Source organism: Tyto alba, unplaced genomic scaffold (genome assembly GCF_018691265.1).
Source record: "Tyto alba isolate M040663 unplaced genomic scaffold, T.alba_DEE_v4.0 Super-Scaffold_11, whole genome shotgun sequence".
Lineage (NCBI taxonomy): Eukaryota > Metazoa > Chordata > Aves > Strigiformes > Tytonidae > Tyto > Tyto alba.
In genome coordinates this window covers 7,393,829-7,405,182 of record NW_024881273.1, presented here as the reverse complement: position 1 = coordinate 7,405,182, position 11,354 = coordinate 7,393,829, and the positions used below count along the sequence as shown (strand labels likewise).

The 11,354-nt window shown below is 52.8% G+C and overlaps 2 protein-coding genes across 2 annotated transcripts in view; both read left to right on the top strand.

Annotated features, from left to right (window-relative positions):
• Positions 1–428: 428 nt before the first annotated feature.
• On the top strand, positions 429–4,354 carry NAIF1 (nuclear apoptosis inducing factor 1). Its single transcript, XM_009966158.3, has 2 exons — positions 429–1,314; positions 1,985–4,354. The coding sequence occupies exons 1-2, from the start codon at positions 810–812 to the stop codon at positions 2,446–2,448; spliced, it is 969 nt and encodes a 322-aa protein (XP_009964460.3). The 5' UTR covers positions 429–809; the 3' UTR covers positions 2,449–4,354.
• A 6,007-nt stretch (positions 4,355–10,361) lies between these two features.
• The window catches only part of FAM102A (family with sequence similarity 102 member A), a 38,133-nt gene continuing 37,140 nt past the window's right edge, over positions 10,362–11,354 (top strand). Inside the window, exon 1 of the mRNA XM_033012002.2 lies at positions 10,362–10,524. The gene's annotated coding sequence lies outside the window, so the exon portion shown is untranslated. The remainder of the gene's footprint in view (positions 10,525–11,354) is intronic.

Here is an 11,354-nt window from a genome sequence, read left to right as displayed (position 1 = left end):
CACCCCCGCCCGAGCGAGGTGGGCGGGCCTTAACGCCAAAGGGCCGCCTTCTCCCGTCACCAACTGGAAAGAAACACCGCCCCGGACGGGAGGGGGCGATACAAGGGCGTGGGCCAAGCTCCCATTGGTTAAAGCCCCGGGGAAAGGCGGGGATAAAGAGCCAACATCGCCAATCAGAGCAGGAATCGGGAGTCAGGTTGAGTTTGACGGACGTGTCGGGTGCCCGGTAGCTTCCAAGGCAGGGAGCGCCCGATGTTGATGGACGAGAGAAATACCCAATGGAAAGAGAGCGGGGAAATTTGTGGGCGGGCCCATCCCCTCACAGGCCCCACGCAGGGCCCACGCAGGCCCAGTGGTCTGAGACAAGCGGCGAGGCGGGGCGGCTCCCCGATGGGCAGCGTGTCTGACCAATGACAGCGCGGTGTTGCCGGCAGGAGGCGAGGCCTGCGCCTGACGGGCAGGCGGGATGTCCAATCAGGCGAGGCAAGAAAGGGGGCTGATTCTGGAAGCCATTACGCCACTGTCGCAGGGTGGAGGCTGTTGAGCGGGGTTTGCTGGGCGGCTGCGGTACGCAATTTGCGTACCGTTGGCGGTGCCAAGGGGGGGAGCGGGGGGGGACCGACACCTCCAGGCCCTGAGGGGCCTCGGGGCCCCCCTGTTGTCCCCGGCCCCGGGGGTGAGCAGGCCTGGGGGGGGCCCTGCCGCCCCTCGGCCCTGCCCAGCCTCCCCCAGGGCCCCCTGGGCCCGACCAGGCCCCCCCTGGCCCGCAGGTGACCCCCAGTGCCCCCTCCTTGGTGCCCTTCCTGGCCATGGCGTCACCCCCGGCACCCCCAGCCAAGAAGCGGAAGATGAACTTCTCGGAGCGGGAGGTGGAGATCATCGTGGAGGAGCTGGAGCGAGGCAAGCACCTCCTCATCAACCACTTCAACGCTGGCGTGCCGCTGGCCGCCAAGGCCGCCGCCTGGCATGACATCCTGCGCCGCGTCAACGCCGTTGCCACCTGCCACCGCGAGCTGCCCGAGGTCAAGAAGAAATGGTCCGACCTCAAGACCGAGGTGCGACGCAAAGTGGCCCAAGTCCGGGCTGCCATGGAAGGGGGAGGCGAGAGCCAGAACGGCAACGGCACCGGGCCGGAGAGCGAAGACCCAACAGGTGCTGCGACCGCCCCGGTTATCCTCACCCCCATGCAGCAGCGCATCTGCAACCTGCTGGGAGAAGCCACCATCATCAGTTTGCCGAGTGGGGACTGCAGCACGGGTGACGGTACCGAGATACCCATCACCGCGTCAGCCACCACGGTCACCCTGACCCAGAGTGAGTGCTGCGCCTGCTGCAGATGCTCTGTTCTGAATTGGAAGGCCATACAGGGGGCCCTGACACCAACTTGGGAGGAGACCCTGAGCCCTGTGTGGGGGAAAGCCCCAGCAAAAAGAAACTCCCGCGTCTCTGTAATGAAAATGCTATTCCTAATATGTCCTTGTGCTGTAAGGGAGTAAGATATGCACATGCTGAAAGTCAGCTTTGATAGCTGGGCTCAGCCATAAAATCAAGGGAATCGAGTATCCTTTGCGCCTTGAAAATTGTTCAGTCCCCATCTCTGGGGTCAAAACCGGGGAGAAACATCTCCAAGGCTGATTTTCCCAGTCTGCCCCAAAGAACAGCAGTCCGTCTGACAAGTGCTGTCCTGGCTCTTGTCTTTGCCCTTACATCACTTGGTTAATGCCACTTGGAAGGATTGTTCTTTACTGGACAGGAGGTTGAGAAATGATTTTGTCTAGACAGATAAGGCATGCCCTATTCCTTTGGACTGTACAGCCTAGAAGGAAGCTCAAATGAGGGTGGAGTAGACTTAAATAGTCGGTTTGTACATTACTGTTCATTGTATGTTATCTCACTGAACAGGCAGTATTCATTGAATAGTCCTGCAGATAAAAATCCCCGTATCGCAGCTACTTCTTACCCCCTTTCTGTCCTTTGTTCTCAGTTCCTGCAGAGACGACCTACCACAGTCTGGAGGACGGAGTTGTGGAGTATTGCACAACAGAAGCACCCACCACAGTCACCACGGAAGCACCCTTGGAGATGATGGCGCATCAGCACGAAGTGTCTGCGAAACCCCAGGAGCTGAAGAGCCGAATTGCTCTGAACTCAGCCAAGCTCTTGCAGGAGCAGCGAGTGACCAACTTGCACGTGAAGGAGATTGCCCAGCACCTGGAGCAGCAGAATGACTTGCTTCAGATGATTCGGCGCTCTCAGGAGGTGCAGGCGTGCGCTCAGGAGCGACAGGCACAAGCCATGGAAGGAACACAGGCGGCACTGAGTGCTCTCATCCAGGTCCTCCGCCCCATGATTAAGGACTTCCGTCGATTTTTGCAGAGCAATACACCCAGTCCGTCGGTCACCACTGACCCCAGCCAGACAGGGCAGCAAGATGGCATGATCCAGTGAAAGAAACAGTGATGGGATGTCTTTCTTGGAAAAAACCTGTCCGTGCTGCCAGTAGACACAGGGAGCAAGGGGTGCTAGCTCTTGTCAATGTGAAATGGCTGCCTTGGAGTCTTGCTGAGCCTAAACAGCTTTCTTTCTCTGCTAATCTTATGCTAATCTGCCTTTTCAGATTCATCATACAGAGCCCTAGCAGGATGTGTAGTAAGCCAGGAACTTAACATTGGTTGCTTTAGTTCCTCAAACAATAGATTTATTAAAAAAAAAGACAGTTATTTTTTTATTTCTATTTGGAAAAAACTCTCCTAAGTATAACACCTCTCTCTTTCTCTCTCAAGATCTATAGCCTTTAACTGACTTGTAACATGGAGAGTCTTGTTGCGATATCACAGTACTGCAGCTGCCAAGGAACAGTTATCATAAACCGGTGCACAGTAGTGAACGTGTTTCTGTCTCTTGTTGAAAGCATTTACTGGAAACGTGGTACTGGATGTGGTACAGCCTTCTCTCTGCACTGAGAGTTACGGATACTGCTCTTGCAGTGTGACATCCAGCCCATGTGGACCAGCACCAAGCCTACGTGCAGTTTAAATCCCACCCACATCCCCTGAGGAGATAAATGGGATTCAGATAGTCCAATCACCTCCTGTTGTATCTGCGCATGGTCATGAAATTTCTCTATAAACTTGGCAGATGCAATGAAAATTTCATGTCTTGGTTACCAGATACTGTCCTGGGATATGCATCGGAAGCAACGTATTACCTGCCTCAGTGTAGTTAATACACAAGGGCCTGGATGAGTTTCACTCGGTGGGTGTAACAGGTGAAACTCCATCTCCTCAACATAGTTTGTCAGCTCCATAATACCTTCATCCATCGAAGTGGACCTGGACTGCAGAGCGTCAGCTACACAGTAATTCCCAACATTTGGAGTTTGTTAGCTACTGATTTGAGTGAGTTTTGGAGCATTATTTGGTTCTGCTGGGCAGTGGTATTTGTTCCGTACTTGTTAGGAGCTGGAAGTGAGTACAGCTGTTCTGTGTTAGTTTGCTAGCTGGCTTCAAGTGGCATCCTGAGAAACGGGTCTGAGTTCACCTATTTTCTTACCACTATACAGGGTAAAACAACATTTGCAGCCATTTTCTCTTCTTTGAGGTGTTTAGGCAATGGGGCTTGGTCCTCAGTGAGAAAGCTTCATTTCACAGGATGGTGAAGATGATTCTCACAGGCTTGCAGTAACTTCATAAACTTTTAGATTAAAAGCTCCACTTGTACATGCATGGAAGCAAACTTCAAAAAAAGAAAGGAAAAGAAGGAAGCATAACTCTTCTCCCCGTATCTTGCAAAGTGTGTCACATTTAACAGGCTTGTTGCTTGCCAGATATTATTTTGAAATGGAACTTTTTCAGAGCTGGTATTTGCTTGCTGTTAAGCCTTCTTTAGGGCTGAGACATGGTGAGCAATGACTGATGAGGGAGTGAATTTGCACAATCAAATGAAGCCTTTACACAGCCTTTTATGGGGGGATGCTGTGGGGACCCCTGGTTAGAGCAGTAGGTGAAGAGGCTACTGCTGCCTGTCCCTGGCCTTTACTCATCTCCTCTCATCAGCAAGGGGGAGAAAAGGGCAGCGCCATGAGAAAGGTTTGGCCCCTGGAAGATTCCCGACCCTTTGGCACTGACATCTCTGTGCTGAGTCAGGGCAGCATCAGCTGCATCTTCCCGCCTTGTCCAGCATCTCACCATGTGAGTAACACTCGCCTGACTTTGCCTCTCAGACTTCGTGGAATCAATTGCTCAATTGAAATTTATTTTTAAAGTGAAAACTATGTCATATGTGTTGGTTTACCTCATTTGTGTAATGATCTCTCCTTTGCAAATATGAATTTTAATAAAAAATACATTTTTGATAAACAGGCTGTTTCAGTTCATCGGTATGCTCCAGGGCAAAAATGAGCTAATGACAAGAAGCTTGCAACACAGAATCCTAGCTGAGAAAGGGCCAAAGAAAGCTGTGAGCAGCCACGTGTCAGGGTAGCTTTTTCCCTTGTTTGTGAACTTTGTGGCCTTGTATTTACATAATTATGGTATTTTTCAAATAACAGCTTTTACAGCCTTACCTTGGAGCACTAGTTATTTCATTGTGTATGACAGATTACTGAAGTATACTAATCTCCCAACTGCTCAGAAGATGCCACAATAGCCTAAAATGATGGATGAAGTACCAGCCTTTGGCTTTAAATTACAGTGTGCATTTTTTCAGACACTAAGCACTTAAACTGTGTTACTGTTTTGTAGGAGTAAGCATGTTGCCCTTGGAACCACCCATTTTTCCTGCCTTTTCAGGATAAATATAGAGCTTAGTCAAGCCAGCAGCATTCAGGTGCAAGTTCCGTGTACACAGTTTTGTCTCATTAAAAAGATGTAGCAACATTTTAAATATAGGGTGAGCCCTGTGATGAGGGGCTTTGTTGTTGCTCATGATGAGGTCATCAAACTTAGGGAAGAAGAGAGAAAATATGTCCCTTTAGAGTCAAAACCAGGAGAAAGAGGTAAACAGGGCATTTAGAGGGCAAACGTGTATAAGCAGGGCACTCAACTGAACAGGGAGCTGCTGCCCAAGCAGAACAAAAGCTATCGAGGAACATCTCTAGATGTTCATTTGTGCTCCTCTACTGTTCTCTTTGTACCTAGAGATTTGTATTCAGAGTGGGAAAGAGCTGCACAGGGATGTTCTGCTGCAGAGTACCTCAGAGGTGAGAGCGAGCAGCCGAGCGGTGGGCGGCATCCTTCGTACCTGCTGGAGGAGGAGAAGTTTGGTGAGGGACTCCTGGCAGGTCTTTGCAGCAATCAGAGGCAGCAGCCAAGCTGCCTGCAGCACCACTAGCTGCTTCAGGAGCAGGACTGTGCTTGTGATGTGTACAGCTCAGACATGGCTTTCCAGGAGATGGCACTGCACAACGGGGCAAGGCACCGGGATCCTGAGCTGCAGCACTGCAGGGCACTGGCAGGATGGTCCCAGAAATGACCCTTGTCATCCGGACCTTTTGCGATCCTGCTTGCTCCTCTCACTGATGAATCTTTTCAGGACTGAGAGCCTGGAGACGAAGAAATTCAAAGGGCAGAGCCCAGTGATGAGGAACACTGGTACCCCTAGAAAAGCCAGGATGCCTGGGCACACAAACCGGATCGCTCTGCTTCCCACAAACACGGGTAGAGGACACTGAGATGTCGGGAGCTCGTGTCTGTCTTTGGGATGAGTTCACTGCAGAACCGAATGGGCAGACACAAGATAAAAGCCCACAGGAACTCTTTAATTATAAGCTAAGGGACAGGTTTTAAGATTTTTTAGAAGACCACATACAAATATGTCAGTATCCCACATGTAGGGTGCGCTGCCATAGCTACATTGCAGTTCTGGGAGCAGATCTCCGCCGAGGGACAGAATGATATCACCTGCATACTCACCCAAATTACCTTTACCTCCTCCAGCATGTTTTTAAAGTTTGCCAAGCCTGTTTTGGCAAAGCATTCCTCTGGGGTTTTTGTGGTTTTTTTCCTGTTGCCATTTGAGAGGTTATTGCCAGCCGGTACTGTCAGCACACACGTGGTCTGTTAAGTATGAAGACTGAAGCATTTAAAATTCTTTGTCTTTCTTGAAAGCATCTGGCAAGGAACTTCACACAAGTGATCGGCACAGCTTCCAGGCTGCGTTGTGCAAGCAGGAATGAAACCCACACCACCTGCAAACTGGGCTCACCAGCCCTTGGGTCCCAGCCCCACAAGGTGATTAATCCAGGGCAGAAGCCCAGCCCCAGCAGGGACAGTTTCTGTTACCTCTACCGCCTGGGATCCCACATTAGAGGTTGCATGGGCACATGAGAACCACAGACTTACAGTTGTTTCTGCTGCATTTGGGGTAACAGCAGCATTTGTGGGGCTGCAGCCAGAAGCACAGAACCAGTGAGAGCCCATGGCCAGCAAGTCTCTTGTGCTGGCAGAGTGCTGAAGGCGACACCTGGGATACAGACACAGGATAACGCTTAGTAAACACAACAAGCCTCAAGGCAAAGTGGGTTCCAGTCTGCAGATTTTGGAAGAGGCAAACCAGTTGCAGTTCCTCTGGTAGGCCTCCTGGAAAGAAGCAGAGAGTCCTGCTGCACATTCCCAGGACACACTGGAACAGACCAGTAAACAGAAAAAGCCAGGCAGCTGGATTTTCAGGTCTAGCCACATGTTTGGGGAAAGGAATCCACGGGCTCCAGATTCCTGTGCTCCCTTTTTCTCTGTCAATAACAGGATCCCCCATCCTGGCAGGCGAGAAACCCACCGTGCAGGTGTGTCCTTTGCATGTCCAACAGGAAACCCAGCCTGGCACAGAAAGTGAAATAGTTCCTGGCCTTTATGATGATGAGTTCAGATAAATACATGAAACTAGTGAAAAACACAAGCAGATAAAAGCAGAGCTCACAACCTGTTATTAAATTAAGCTGAGAAGACACAAGCTTGGAGTAACTCCACACCACAGGATAATGCTATGTAATGGGGGTAGGTACCTGCTCCCCTCACAGGGCTTCTAGTAGCCAGCACGCTACAGACGGGGCTCACACCACTGCAGTGTCCCGCCCCGGGGGGCCTGCACCTCCTGCCCCACTGTGGGAGCTCCCCAGCCTGGGTCTGCCCCCCAGCTCTGGGGAAGGCACCCACCCACCGTGGGGGCCCGGCCCGCAGCTCCTCAGAGCGGGTGCATTGCAGGTGCTTGGCCACCAGCACCGCAAAGAACACCTTTATAGCAATAAAGCACCGCGTGATAAACTTTTATTTTTAGATGATGAGGCTGAAAGCTCATCAAAGCTATTATAACAGAGGTTACAGGTGTAACAGAGGAGAGCCATTATTGTGTTTATGCTCTTGCAGCAACGTGTATAATTTAGTTTTCAGACTTTAATCATTTGGCTGCTAGGACAAATGGACTAGTGTGATGATGTCTTCCAGAGGAAGATGCTGATGATGTAGTTTGCAGGGCTTGATGATTTGCTCGCGTATCTGGGATTCCCCCGGGATAAGAGATAGGATTCGATGGCTCACCAAACGCATTACTGAATCTACCTCCTGTCACCTCGTGGAGTTTTGTCCCTTCTGAATTTCCTTGCCTTGTTTCTCCCCTGCTGCTCTATCTCAGTCCTCAAAGTGGGGATGGAGGAGGCAAGACAAGCCATCTCTGTTCAGCTCACTTGCAGTCCCAAAGCGAGCAGAGCACAGAGACCCCTGCCCTGGCTGGCGAGACACACCTCCGGCGACAGCAGAGGTGAGGCCCAGACTTAACTGCAGAGCCCAAACTGACAAATTATCCCAGACTGATAAGACGATGCCCTGAGCCAGCAGAAGTTGAGGAAGTGTTGGCGGCACTGGGGAGCGATATCAGGAAAGGCTTAGGTCAGGAAGAGCATGGGGCAGAGACATGGCTGAGGGTCATGGAGCAGAGGTGAGGTGGGCACAGCGGGGCCAAGGTCGTAAAGGAGAAATCAGCAGCATTTGAGTCTGAGGTGAGCAGAACCAATAAATATCAGAGCAGCCTGTTCACACACAGGGCCCCTCAGTGAATGGATTAGATCTGGATCGGAAAATAATACAGTCAGTGGGATGGTGGATGGCCAGAGGTACCTGGCGCCCACATCCCCTCTGCGGTGCCTCTGTGGGGCTCCGACTAACTCACGCACTCTGACATCAGCAGAGGCACATGTTCGGAGGAGCACTGTCCCTTTAAAAAATGTGAATTCGTCCAGAAACAATTATGCAGCATAAACACAGAAAAATCAACAGGGTGAATTTCGAACTAATAAAGATTTAATCTCTAAGTCATGAGATTGCATTTGTTAGGAAAATATACATACCCCTGAGAATCCAGCTACGTTTGCTATATTACACACTGTTCAGCAGCTCACTGGGCAATTTTCCAAATACGTTTATTTTTAACATCAGTCACATTATTCAATTAATTATAAAAACACTGAGGTTTTCAAAAGATGTTTCTGATAAAATTGCAGAGTAAATATGCGTGAGAACAGCAAGGATTAAAATCTCTGTAAACTTTAGCATTTGGGGCTGTTGCTATAAACAAGAGACGTCCAAGGAGGAGGTTATTTATCAGAGTGAATCATACCAGATAACACACAGCCTCCTCCCACACCCCAAACAGAGAGATCGTTTGTCTTTTACCTAGTGATGGAAGTGAAAGATCTACACGTCTGTCAGTGGTACACTCAGGGAATGAGAAGTGTGAGGGACCGGGATTGATTCTTCAGATGCCTCCAGCGTTCAAGCACCCCAGCTTGGCAAATACTAAATATTTAGCAAGCTGAGCTCGTTCCCAATAAACTGAGAAATAGAAAGCAAAAAAACCCCAGCCCATCCCTAACAATGTCTCGAAGCCTTGAAAGCACCAGATACATACTGATGGAACGATTCAAGCCCTACCTTTAAAATCAGGCTCAGCAAATCCTGCTCTATTGGAAGACTTATACCTCCTGCAATGATTTCACTGTACCAGTATGTTTTCCCAGCCCAAGGTCCATGTATCTGCTTAACCTGGTAAGCAAGAGTCGTAACAATGCATTTGGCTTAACCAGTTTTTAAACTTTTATCCAAGTATGTTACCATGTACTTTTCCTAGCAGATTGTTTTTTTTTTTTTTTAAAGAGTCACATTGTTGTAGAATTGTTTGGTAGCTCTGATATTGTCTGCATAGATGGCAAAGATTAGAGGCTAGGAGTCTGGGCATCAAAGCCTGGCGAAGAGAGCAAGGACTTCCAGGCTTTCATCCAAGCTTTGCCAGACATGCAAATCAACCTTGGGAAAAGTCCCTCCATATGAGCCTCAACTTCTCTGCCACAGAGACTGTTGGGCACATCCCTAATTTTAAAAACTAGGCAAATCATGTTGATGATTGCAGATTCCTCCAGGACAAGGAGAGACATTTTGTTCTGCTTGCCCTTAAACGATGGAATCCTGCCTAACCAGGGATCCCAGCCACAGCACAGGGCACAGCAGCAGCAGCGCATAATAACAGGGAGCCATTTTGATGAAGAGATGTGTTTAACCGGTTGCCACATCTCACACACGGAAGGTGAGACTCCAGCTCCGGGCCCTGCCGGGGCCTCCCTCCCGCTCCAGGCCTGCCAGCCCAGACGCTGCTGGTCAGCCTGACCCGCGGCCCGCTGTGTGGTGCCCAGAGGCGGCCGCGCCACCGCGCTTGTGAGGCAGCGCTGCCTGAAGAACGGCGTGCCTGCAGCCCGTGGGACACCCCCATCAGAAGAGGTGTCACCAGGAGCTGCTTGCACAGGGAAAGGCACTGGCACAAGGACACAGCAAGGGGTGCTGGCTGTCCGGGGGCAGCGCTGAAGAGGACACTGAAAAGACCACGTCTGTCAGAGCTGCCTCAGCCCAGGCAGAGACACCTCGACTGCAGCCTGCGATGGTAGAGGCCTGCCCTCCCTTCAGCCAGCCTGCTCCAGCCCCACGCACTCCAGCGCCAACTCGGGCTGCGGAAGGGCTGGGGGACATCCTGGAGGGGCGGGAAGGCTGAGGGACCACCCTGCCCGGCAGCCACACGACCAGCCAAACCCACCCCCGCCGCCGCCCTCCCCGCTGAGGCGACAGCGCGGCCGCCGCAGAGCCCCGCGTTTCCCGCCCACCTCCTCAGCCACGAGGCGGGCCTTACTCAAAACGACAGCACTCGCCTCCAATCCCCACGCTGTTTTCCCCACGGCCCCCGTGCCGGAGCAACCAATCAAAGCCCCGTCCCGCCTCCTTGAGGCTCGCCCAATCGGGCGGTGCCGCACGCGTGCTCCCCTCCCCCCAGCTCCGGGGAGGAGTTACGTAGTGTCGGGTTGGTATTCCCGAAGCGCGGCGGTGCGGCTGCTCTGCCTTGTGGCCGCCTGCGGCGTTGGCGTAGCGGCCGCAGTTGGCGTAGCATCAGCAGAGGCGGCTGTGGCGGGGAGCAGCGGTGGCTGTGGCGGTTGGACGAGGAGCGGGCAGGAGGTGCTGGCAGGGACCGGGCCGGGCAGGGACCGGGCCGCAGGTCGGTGAAAGGGGCCGGGAATCGGTCTGAGACCTCCCGTAGGTCAACTCGTGATTGGAGGCGGGGGGGGGCCTGGACGGGGGGTGGGGGGCTGAGACCTGGCTGCAGCTCGGTGCATGGTTCACGGGGCCAGAGCTGCGTTGTGGCCCCAGGGGCTGAGACCTGGTGGCAGTTCCCTCTGTGGTTCCCAGGGCTGGGAGGCAGGCTGAGACCTGGCTGCTGTTCATTGCGTGGCCCGGGGGGGTGCCAGGGGGTGGGTGGGCTGCAGCCTGGTGTGTGGTCCCCGGGGCCCAGAGGTGGGCTGAGACCTGTCTGCATCTCAGCGCACAGTCCGGGGAGGGGGCTGGAAGGCAGGCTGAGACCCAGCAGCAGCTCAGCGCAGGGGCTGAGGGGGGCTGGTGGTGCGGAGCCGTCACTGCTCTGCCCCTCGCTCCGCTCTGGGGCGGCCGCAGGAGAGCGGTGCCTCTGCAGAGGTGCCCGGGCAGCACCGCCCGGATGCGCCTGCTGCCGCCCGGGCAGGAGGGGGGCTTTAACCGCGCACCCGCGCCGGCAGCAGGAGCTTTGCCCGCGTTGGTCTGCGGTCATTAATTCGGAGTATCGGTGAGGATTGTTTACTGCCCAGTGTTCATAACCTCGTCCCTTTTAGATGCTAATCAGCTCTTGCCTCCCTGGCTTAGGCGTTTTGTAAACGTGTTGTGAAATGACCGTCTCCAGCCCCAAAACTGAACGGTGTGGGGCACGGCTCGGTGAAGACCTGGTGCCGCGGCAAGGCAGTGTACTCAGTGGGCCTCACTATTGGACAGCCGGATGACCTGATTTGGTTGTTACGC

Bases quoted from the DNA above. Each gene is read 5' to 3' on its own strand.
- NAIF1 (XM_009966158.3), top strand. From the start codon at position 810: ATGGCGTCACCCCCGGCACCCCCAGCCAAGAAGCGGAAGATGAACTTC. The intron at 1,315-1,984 runs GTGAGTGCTGCG...CTTTGTTCTCAG, and splicing joins CACGGTCACCCTGACCCAGA to TTCCTGCAGAGACGACCTAC.